This window comes from Coptis chinensis, chromosome 6 (assembly GCF_015680905.1).
Source record: "Coptis chinensis isolate HL-2020 chromosome 6, ASM1568090v1, whole genome shotgun sequence".
In the NCBI taxonomy this organism is placed as follows: domain Eukaryota; kingdom Viridiplantae; phylum Streptophyta; class Magnoliopsida; order Ranunculales; family Ranunculaceae; genus Coptis; species Coptis chinensis.
The window spans coordinates 73404742-73416174 of NC_141461.1; the positions used below are offsets into that span (position 1 = coordinate 73404742).

The 11433-nt window shown below is 43.2% G+C and overlaps 3 protein-coding genes across 3 annotated transcripts; 1 reads left to right on the forward strand and 2 right to left on the reverse strand.

Moving 5' to 3' along the window:
• Window positions 1-874: 874 nt before the first annotated feature.
• On the reverse strand, window positions 875-2362 carry LOC147494393 (uncharacterized). Its single transcript, XM_086568124.1, has one exon. It carries the CDS (start codon window positions 2360-2362, stop codon window positions 875-877), a length of 1488 nt encoding a protein of 495 aa, XP_086424250.1.
• Window positions 2363-3972: 1610 nt separating this feature from the next.
• LOC147494394 (uncharacterized) lies at window positions 3973-4413 on the reverse strand. Its single transcript, XM_086568125.1, has one exon. The coding sequence runs from the start codon at window positions 4411-4413 to the stop codon at window positions 3973-3975; it is 441 nt and encodes a 146-aa protein (XP_086424251.1).
• A 4045-nt stretch (window positions 4414-8458) lies between these two features.
• Window positions 8459-9786, forward strand: LOC147494395 (ethylene-responsive transcription factor ERF035-like). The gene has a single exon (XM_086568720.1). It carries the CDS (start codon window positions 8677-8679, stop codon window positions 9442-9444), a length of 768 nt encoding a protein of 255 aa, XP_086424846.1. The 5' UTR covers window positions 8459-8676; the 3' UTR covers window positions 9445-9786.
• Window positions 9787-11433: the final 1647 nt, after the last annotated feature.

Consider the following 11433-nt stretch of genomic DNA (forward strand, 5'->3'; position numbering starts at 1 on the left):
TCTACACTGGGGCCTTCTCTTTTCTTGCCCCCATGTGTGACCCACGCCTCTCACTCGTGAATATCTCATTTCACTTCGCAGTCACTCATAGACTTCGAGTTCCATCGGGGCAGCTCAACCTGCTGTGGACATGATTTAAGCAGTTTGTCCGCGGAGGGCTCATCCCCACCGCGGTGGCTCTTTTGGAGTGGCTTCGCCAACCGCTGGGCTTCTCTCTTTGCCCCCGGTGCAGCGTATGCCTTTCTTCCGCGGATGGCTCTCCCAGATCCGCGGCTCTAATTTGAGGTGGACCTCTCGTCCTTGGGCATCTCTTTCCCTCAAACCGTGTTTAGCCTGACTGTTACATTTATGCATAAGGGCAAAATTTACTCCTCAAAAGTGTCATTGTATTATATATTTACAAACAGCTCCAGTGTGTCATTCTGGACTTTCATTACATTCAAGCATAGAACTTTTTTAACATTCTCACATTCCATGGCTTTTCTAGCACTTTTTCTTCCGTTGTTCGCAGCTTGTAAGTACCAGCTCCTCCTACGTCGACCACCGTATAGGGCACCTCCCAGTTCGGTCCCAGCTTTCCATCATTCTCTCTCTTGGTACTGTGCGTCACTTGTCGCAGCACGACATCCCCTACTCTGAACTGTCGCGGCTTGACTCTCTTGTTATAACGTCTCTGAAGGCTGCGGTGATATTCCTCTAGTCTAATTCGCGCCGCGTCTCTTCTCTCTTCTGCTAAAGTCATATCCACTGCCAGTATGCTCTCATTCAGTCCTGTTTCCACCGCTCTTGTCCGCGTTGTGGCTGCCACCATTTCCGAGGGAATCACGGCCTCGACTCCGTAAGCTAAAGAGAAGGGAGTTTCCCCGGTTGACGTTCAAGGCGTTGTCCTGTATGCCCAGAGAACATGACTTAGTTCATCTGCCCACACGCCTTTCTTATCCTCTAGCTTCCTTTTGAGATTGTTCATAATGGTCTTGTTGGAAGATTCTGCTTGCCCGTTGCCTTCTGGATTGTATGGAGCTGAGAACCCCTGCTTCACCTTGTATGCTTGTAAGAACGCCTGCACTTTGGATCCGGTGAATTGGGCTCCATTGTCCGCTATGATAATATATGGCAACCCAAATCTACAGATGATATTCTCCCACAAGAACTTGATCACTTGGGCTTCCTTGACCTGTTGCAGGGCCACTGCCTCGATCCACTTGGTGAAATAATCTGTGGCCGCCAACATGAATCTCCTTTTGCCGATAGCCATGGGCAGGGATCCGGTGAATTGGGCTCCATTGTCCGCTATGATAATATATGGCAACCCAAATCTACAGATGATATTCTCCCACAAGAACTTGATCACTTGGGCTTCCTTGACCTGTTGCAGGGCCACTGCCTCGATCCACTTGGTGAAATAATCTGTGGCCGCCAACATGAATCTCCTTTTGCCGATAGCCATGGGCAGTGGACCCACTATATCCATTGCCCACATTGCGAAAGGCCACGGACTAGACACACTATGTAATGGTTCCGCTGGCGGAAAGATCATCTGAGCAAACTTCTGGCACTTTTCACATCGCTTAGCGTAGTTCACGGCATCCCTCTTCATGTGTGGCCAAAAGTAGCCCTGCGTTATCAATCTGTGCGCTGTTGTTCTGCCCGCTAAGTGACTTCCACAGTTTCCCCCATGTAACTCCGCCAGCACCTCTAGGGCTAACTTCGGCCCGAGACACTTTAGCAACGGCCCATTAAAATTCTTTCGCGACAGCTCCCCTTCTATCAGCACGTACCTCCGAGAAGTCTGCTCCAATCTCTTTTTCTCCTTTTTATCTTTCACCACGTCCCCAGACAAAAAATTCTTGATGGGTTTAATCCAACCCCCCTCTTCCTCCTCCGCCTGACATATCTCAGCCCCCTCCTCTTCCACTTCCTTTGTACTAGGTTTCTCCAATCGCTTTACCTTTATCACTCTCTCTTCAGACTCAGCGATTGCGGCAGCCACGTATGCTAAGGCAACGACATGTCTGTTCTCGCCGCGACCCAAGTGTATGAACTTGATCTTTGCAAACCCGGCGGCCCTCTTTTGCAGCACTTTCAAATATTTTACCATTCGCGGGCATCGCGTGGCAAACCCCCCGTTTGCCTGGCACACTACCAAATTCGAGTCCGAATACACTGTCAGTTCTTTTACCCCCACATCTTCTGCCATTCTCATGCCCGCTATTACCGCCTCATACTCTGCTTCATTATTGGATGCCGCGAACCCTAACTTCATGGTTAACTCCATTCTGTTGTTCTCCGGCGTGACCAACACCGCTCTATCCCATCGCAAGTGTAATGCGTAGGTGACGACGGTCGAACACTCTCCACCCATTTCTTCGATCCCAGGGGTCCAACCAGTCTTGTTCCATGATCTTTTCCGGCTCCATGATCATCTCTTCTCCCCAGGTGGGATCCTCCGCTGGAAACTCTGCTAAGAATTCTGCCACCACCGCCACGCCTTCTTTTCCATTTCGATATGATATTGTATCTCGTAAAGAACTTCAACATTCTTGCCATTTCAAAGATCCTCCCAGACTTTTCTGCTTTCAACGCTTGCTTTAAAGGAAGATTTGTCACCACCACTACAGAGTGTGCTTCAAAGTATGGTTTCAACTTCAGGGCAGAGAACACCAATGCCAAGGCATATTTTTCGACTCTGCTATACCGGGTCTCGGCCTCAAAGATGTTTTTACTTTGGAAGTACACCGACTTTTCTAACTTTCCCACAATTCGACTAGTAATGAAGCTAATGGCATACTCCGTGACCCCCAAATACAAGTACAATTTTCTCCCGTTCGATCAGCGGCGGCCAGGAGCCTTACCTAAATAACTCTTCAACTCCTGGAACGCCTCCTGGCATTCCGCGGTCCATTCGAAATCTAGAGTGTTTCTCAGCAACAGATACAACGGCCTACACTTATCCGATAACTTTGAGATGAACCTATTCAAAGCCGCAACCCTTCCTACAAGTCTCTGTACCTCTTTGACATCCTGAGGTGACGACATCTCCACTAGGGCTCTTATCTGCTCGGGATTGGCCTCTATTCCCCGATAAGTAACTATGTATCCCAGAAACTTCCCCGTAGTAATGCTGAACGTTACACTTCTCTGGATTAAGCTTTAAATTGTACGACCGTAGTATATTGAACGTCTCTTTCAAACCCTCTAAATGCTCTTCCTCCAACATGTTCTTCTCCACCATGTCATCTATGTAAATCTCAATCCCCTTTCGGATCTTGCTTTCAAACATTTTCTCCCCTAGCCGCTAAAATGTGGCCCCGACATTCTTCAATCCAAACGGCATTCTCGTATAACAATATGTACCGCCTTCCACCACGAAAGTTGTCTTCTCCTGATCTGGCCATACATGGCCACCTGGTTATATCCCATTGACGCATCCATGAAGGAAAACACTTTAAACCCTGCAGTTCTATCCACCAGCTCATCTACTCTCGGCATGGGGTAGTTGTCCTAGGGACATTCTGAATTCACGTCAGTGAAGTCGACGCACATACATACCTTGCCATTCTTCTTAGGCACCGCTACCACATTTGACAACCAGTCGGTAAACGACACCTCTCGTATTATACCTGCCCCTTTCAACCTCGCGACCTCCTCGCGAATTCCTTCGGTGTACTTCAGTCTAATTCCTCATATCTTCTATCTTACTGGCTTCGCGTCTTCCCTCATATGTAACCTATGACATGCGAATTCTGGGTCTAATCCGGTGACTTCCTCAATCGTCCATGCAAACACATCTTTATTGGCAGACAAAAACTGTACTAACTTAACCTTCCATTCCTTAGACAAATTGGACCCCACTGATGTGAACTTCTCCTCGTCGCCTTCCCCCAAATTCACTACCTCTATCTCATCCAAGGTCTTCGGTTCCTCTGTTAACTCCGCCGACCCCTCCTCGATGGTGTACTGTAATTGCTATGCCTACCTCTTCCTGGAACGCGAAGTCTCTTCCTCTGATCCGCAGATCAATCTGTTCACTATACTCTGGTGACTGTTTTTAGCTGACACCTGATCCCCGCGGACCTCATATACCCCGGTAGGGGTAGGGAATCGAATCACTTGGTAGTAGGTAGAGGGAACTGCTTTCATCTCATGAATCCACCTCCTTCCCAGGATGGCGTTGTATTGCGAGTCGGCATCCACCACCTTGAATCTCGAGAACACTGTAACGGGTCCCGTGGTCACTGGGAGCAGAAGCTCCCCCAAAGGTTCCGTCATACTTCCGTTGAACCCATACAAATTTGTCGGTAAGGGTCTCAACTGCTTCCTTTCTATCTTCATTTCTTCCATTGTCCCTCTAAACAGTAAATCTACGGCACTGCCGCAGTCCACTAACACCCTCTTTACCATGTAATTTCCCATAGCCACAGTGATCACCAGCGCGTCCTCATGCGGGGAATTGATGGCTTGATGGTCCGCGTCGGTGAACATTATACTTCCCCTTCCATTCGCGGACCAGGAAGTCGCCCGTGAATGTCCTTGTGTCTCGGTGTGCATTGTGGCTCGCCGCCGCCCACCGTATTCTGTCTCGGTGTGCATTGTGGCTCAATATCTCTCCACTGAATATCACGTTGATCGTCCCCAATATCCTCCCCTGGGTCGGTGCTTGCTCTACCTTCTCTTCTTCTGTTATAAATTCCTTCAACAACCCCTTTCCTATCATCCTTTGAATTAACCATTTTAACGCATAGCAGCCGTCTGTCTCATGGTTGTTTATTTGATGATAGGCACAATAGGGTCTGCCTTGTACCTCCACTGGTTTGGTTCGTGGACCCTCAACGATTTGTTCAGTGCCACTTGCTCTACCTCGCGATAGGGCTTTTTGTCTCGACTCTCCCTCCTAGCCTCTTCTCTGCTCCTCTCGGGCCGCGACGAATATCCTCAGTATCCGCTGCCCCCTTTGTCCGAGGACTCATATCGCCGACGCCCCTCACCTTTTTCCAGCGATAACACCGCCTTCCCTGGCCTTCTCACCTCCTTCTGCATGGTGTCTTCGTACCTGATGTACTTCTCCACCCTTGGGTACAGATCTTGTAATGTTGCAATCTCATTCTTGGCTACCGACTCATGTACCCTTATTCCCGGGCGCAATCCTCTCTCGAAGGCTATCACCGCCGTCCTTTCGTCCAGATTCTCCACTTTCAAGGTCTCCGCTTTGAATCTACACAAGAAATCCCTTACCTATTCAGTGGACCTCTGCCTTACGTTGAACAAGACCGCTATGTTCACCACACGCTTCTTCTAGTGTATAAAATGATCAATGAACGCCTGCTCCAACTCTTGAAAGTTATTAATACTCTTAGAAGGTAATCTGTAATACCAATCAGATGCTCCCCCTTTTAAGCTTGTCGGGAACATCATACATCTCAGCCTGTCATACCGCGGCTCCTGCCACAACGGCATCTGCTGCCGGAAATGATGAATGTAGTCAGCGGGGTCCCCAGTCCCATCGTACCTCTCAAACCTTGGCTGGTTGAACCTCTTGACACCCTCCGGCTCCCGGATCGAAGTCCGCCCGGTGGGTTCGCGGTTCAACCACCCACCACCGACTCGCCGCGCCTCCCATGCCCTTGGTGCGTTTTCGGACTAGCTTTCGGATCGGTTGGTGATCATTTCTCGACTTGCTCCTTGGTGAGCCCCACCACCGTCTGTTCTTCCCACATCCGTTCCCCTTTCTCCTCTTTCTCGCTCTCGACACCTCCCTTTCCTTCCGACTCTCTCTTGTCTCTTTCTCCCTCCTTAACCCTCGTTTTTCTTCTCTCAACATCGCTTATCTCCTCATGCAACAACCTTGTTTTTTTTGCTTCCTCGACATTCTTCTCTCTTCCCTACTTTGCTCCTCCCCCTTCACTCCTTCCTGATTCCACATCCATCTCAGCGACCGTTGTCTTTTTTGGTCGACCCACTCTTCTTTTTGTTGCCATCTCACTATTTTCCACTCTCTCTCCCCACAGACGGCGCCAAATGTTGTGACATATCCTCTTCTCCTTCTCTCCTATTCTATTTATAATCTCTCATCTCTCTCTTAGGCCATCCACGTGTCCCTCCGTCTCTCGGTCCATTGATTGCCGCGTGGAGGGTTCCCGTATGATCCTAGTGTTTTTCCCGTGCTCCTGCTGGGCACGTGTCCTGATGGTACAATTCCAGATCAGCTATTCCTTCACGTCGCGGCTCTACACTGTCAGTCCTCGGTTCTCAGCCTTCATACTTGACTCCTATGTCTGCGGCCCTAATAGAATGCCCTTCACCCCACTGTATGTCTTCTTTCTGGATCCATCACCCGTCGGACCATCGGCTATCATAAATTGGGTCGATACAGAAATATCCATATCACCTGCTAATCACCTGCTGTACTTCAATATATATATTTTCAAGTTCCATTGATGATATTGTTAAAAATGATCCGATTAAAAAATGATGTGACAGGTCTTTCAATTGCTTTCTCCAAGTCTCCAACAACCATTCATTTGCATTTACTATTTTCGACTAATATTGGTATGATGTGTTCTGTTACTTCTTTATAAGAAATTAAAATGAAATCTAACTACTTTAAAGAAAACTGTCTCGTGAACAGTGATATTTTCCTCTTATACCCCTGAACATATTTGGTTATTACAATTATTATTAAAAGGTAAATACGTAAATAAGATATGTTATGGAAGGGTAAGACCGGTATTTGACCGGTAAAATTTAGACGTTTCCCCCTTGATTTAGCACATTATCCTCAATTTTGCAAATATTTACAATATTGCCACTGTCCAAAAAGCTGACACGTGGACTCCTCTTTTCGAAATTGAAACATTGCCCTCATTTTTTGTAAACAATTACAGCATTACCACTGCCCAAAAAAACTGCCCGCTCACGTGGCGTAGCCACGTGTCAGTTTGCTAGTTGGAAATAAAACAAAGGAACAAATAAATAAATTAGTCAATAGTTTACTATCCACATTGTATTAATAGTTTACTTTTTAATAATTTGGCTGCTGTTTGTACATTTCTTAATATCACATAAATAAAATTGACAATTATTACCAAATAAAAAAAAAGCTAAATTTATTTGATTTCCATTTTTCTGTGTCTCGCATAGAAAATTAAGACATGTTACATATGCATGTGCCCTTGCATTGGTTGGCTTGACCACGTACTACTCAAAGAGAACCACATGGGTTTGCGTTTTGCCAATGACAGATTACATAGACCGCATATAGGTCTGTCAGTGGGTTTTGATAACCGATCCAAACCAAACTAATAAAAAATAGTTTGGGTTTTGATAATTTGGTTTATTTTCTATCGACTCAAAACCGAACTGATAAAATATTGGTTTGGTTTCAGATTTATTCTCCACCGAACTGATATAAATCCGAATTGATGACATTTTAGTAATATATATGATTAATTTTGTATGTGTTTATCAATTGTGTGATTGAAATTAATCGATTTAATTAATTTGATAGTTTTCGGTTTGGATCGGTTTGATTTCGGATTGCAATATATCTTATCAGTTCGGTTCGGATGAAATATAATATTATCGGTTTGGTTTTGGATTCTCAATTTTTTTATTGGTTTAGGTTCGGATTTTTCAAAACCCAACCCAAACGGATCCATTAACCGCCCTAAACACATATTGCTGGCTATTAGGCTGGTGCTATATAGAGAATTTTGGATACTCTATTAGATTCTCAAGATTCATCCAAGCTCTTCATCCAATTGCTTGATATTGCAACACATGAACTAGTAGTGTTTAAGACTTACATCGGAGTGATCCTGATCGTTGGATTTGAATAAGAATATGAGGGGTCCAACAAGGAGACCATGCCAGCTAATGAGGTTTTAAAGTGTATTTTTCATTGTTGGAGCTGGACCTTGGATTCTATAACGGTAGGGTACAAATTTTGGCCTACCAATCTTTCATACCGTATAGAGAATTCCAAATTCGATAACAAAGGAATTGAAAGATGAAATATGCTCAATGCAATCTATATTGACAGTAGAATGAGCCAAAGAAAGCAACAAGGGAAGGTACGAGATGACCTCAAATGCATTACATGTTGATGAGATAGCACCATTGCACCATTCGTATTGACTATTGAGTATATAATAACCAGGCCAGTACTTTAAATGAATAAAATTTTCAACTTCTGAAGTAGCCCCAAGGTTCAAGTTTGTCCAAAGAGAGTTAAAAGGGAAACAAGGACCACTTACCTACTGTAAATTCCCAGTATAAGCCAAACAATGTGTATTAATTTTCAGTGGATCCTTCGTTATTAATTTTATAAGGTAAGAACCAATATTACAAATAACATTCATATATTGATCAAGTCGCGGTAAAACACCAAAAAAAAAAAATAACATTCATATGTTACGTATATAAGGTATATTAAACACTTTTTATTTTAACAATATAAATGGGCTGATGGCATAAGGTACAAATGTCACACCTTGATTTGGCCCTTACCACATCATAAAATAAATCAAAAGTTGTTCCACATTAAAATTGATGCCAAGGGCCCATTGTTTTGTCCATTTTTCTCTCTCCAACTATTTCACTGAAACACAATAAAAGCCCATCCCCCTATTTTTATGTGCAACTCTGGCACATTCTAGCACACAACAAGGATCACTTGTGATGGAAGAGTCCACCTTTCTGAAGCGCAAGGATCAATCTTCCCTTGTATCTTCTCCTTCTGCCTCATTTTATACCACCACCACTACTTCTCCCTCTACTTCCTCATCCTCAAGTTCCATGGTTTCATCAGAATATGGCGAAAATGTGAGTATATCGTACGAAAGTGCAACGAAAAAGTTGAAGACCCAAGGCAAAGGAGCCGCAAGAGATGTCGAAGATGCCGAGAAGAATACGAAGAATGGAAAGGAAACTAAGCACCCAACATATCGCGGAGTTAGAATGCGAAGTTGGGGCAAATGGGTGTCAGAAATTCGCGAACCAAGAAAGAAATCAAGAATTTGGCTCGGGACATTTCCAACACCCGAAATGGCTGCACGAGCCCATGATGTCGCTGCACTCACTATCAAAGGTCCTAGTGCTCATCTCAATTTTCCAGAACTTGCTCCAATGCTACCACGACCGGCTAGCGCCTCACCCAAGGACATCCAAGTTGCTGCTGCCAAAGCAGCTACATTTGGAGAACCGAAAGCAACCCAAGTGGAAAGCGTAATGTCTCAATCTCCAAGTCCTACAACAACGTCTAGTGATACTCAGGAATCAACGATTTTGGAGTCTATTGGCAATGATGAAACGTTGTTCGACTTGCCCGATCTTTTACTTGACCTCACAAATCCATTCGACAGGTTTTGTTACTCATCGTCATGGTTAGCAACTGAAATTGGCATTGGATTCCGACTTGATGAACCATTATTGTGGGAGGAGCACTAGAGATTTCCTATAGCTAGCTCAAACAATTTTTACAATACTAGCTTTTAGAATTACCACATTTCATCGTAGCAACTTATTTGCCAGAAAAGGGTGTCAACAAACAAGCCCCTAGGCAGCAACTCACATTTAAGTCACTAGGCCGGTTTGGTTTCTTACCAGTTGCTATTTTAGTTGAGTACTTGAGTTATATTTTTGGAGAAAGTGATTGAAGGAGATGGGCAGGAAAGAAAAGGGGTTATGTTTCAAGTTGTTGGTTGCCTTATCGACCAGTCTTTCCTATTATGTTTTGTAATATAAATGTAAATTATCAGCATATATATGAATTGCAATTAAGGTTTTCCATGGAAGGGTTTTTGGGAGTTGGCGGTTTATGCGTCCGTAACTTGCAATTTTGTTTCTTTTGTTTCTATAATATAAGAAAACGTACACATGTGACATTGTGATCATGCATTTGGAAAGAAATGTATGATGTGGTGATGATGTTTTTGATTTATTTGTTACTTTGGATTTTGATGCCAAGGAAATGAAGTCCCAAACTCCCAATGGAATTATTGAGGGAGTCTAAGTAGAACTACTCTAAATATAAATTACGAAATCTACTTTTTGTATTAAATTATAAAGGCAATCTTCCTATATAAGAATGATCGTGGTCTCACAACAATTCTCAATTTATAAACATTCTTGCTTACATCACCTTCCCAACCATCAATACTAAATGAAACAATGCCATCACACTCTTCTTCATGTGCGCATACAAGAGGGAACTCAGTTACTCATGCACTGGTCCAAACGATTAGATGGTCCTTGACTCCTTGAACACACAAAAGATATATGCCCACAGGATACTTCTTTATTTCGTCCTTATTCCATCATTAATGTTTATATATAGCACACTACAGCCAGATCAAATCACGCACATATCAATTTGCAAAATTGATTTTTAATCAGTTGTGATTTAAAATGGTTTCTTGGGAGACCAAGTTATGGAATTTGGTTTGTTTGATTAGAATGATGCAAGGGTAATTTCTCAATCAGGACCCAATAATGTCATTTTGTTCCGAGCCCAGGCAACTCGGACCAAAAAAGAGTTAGCATAGACGTACAATATAATGTTGCTGTAAAATTGAAAGATGTTGCTGTCATGGTCTGGATTGGGAACAATGTTGTATTATTGAGTCCTGTTTGAGAAATTACCCATGATGCAATCTCACTTGAACTCAATTGTTGTGAAAGCCCTTAGCCCATAATAGCAGTAGAGATCACTAAGCAAAGTGGCACCTGACTCACCACACTAATGCACTATGCGCTCTTTAAAAGTCCACTGAGTATATGTGTAATCATTTTCCCAGCCCTTCTTAAGGTCATAAGCCACAGTAGTCCTACAAGTGAAAGACCATCACCCTCTACATGTGCCCTTGTTCATTTTGAATTTGTGTAACAACAACAACAACAAAAAATAAAAATAAAATTAACGAATCAACACCCCTAGTGAGTTGCACTGAGGGGTAAACACATTTGTTTTCCTAAGATTTTAACAATTTTATTACAATTCCCAAATACTTTATTGAAATTCATCTTCTAAGTTTGCCTTTCACTTGGTGATTTTTATGAAACTCATAAGGTGGTGTGAATTAAAAATCTAGATTCAAAATACTAAGCATGGGGACATGTTTGATTGCTCATAAAATTTTCTCAAGAAAGTATTTATTTTCTCATGGAAATTTGCCAAGGAAATATATTATTCTTGTGCTTGGTTGCACATACACGAGAATATTTTACTATTTTGTTCTTGCACAGCGTTTGACACCAACAAGTATGTTTTGCTGTGGAAAAGTATTTGATTCATGACTCTCTTTAGTTTTATTTCAGGAAAACGTACAAGTTAATAACAAGGGAAAATATTTGTCATTTTTCTGGAGAAAAGAAGGTGGACAATATAAATTTTATAAAAGAAAATTTAAATTACATACCCATTTTAAATAATTAAAC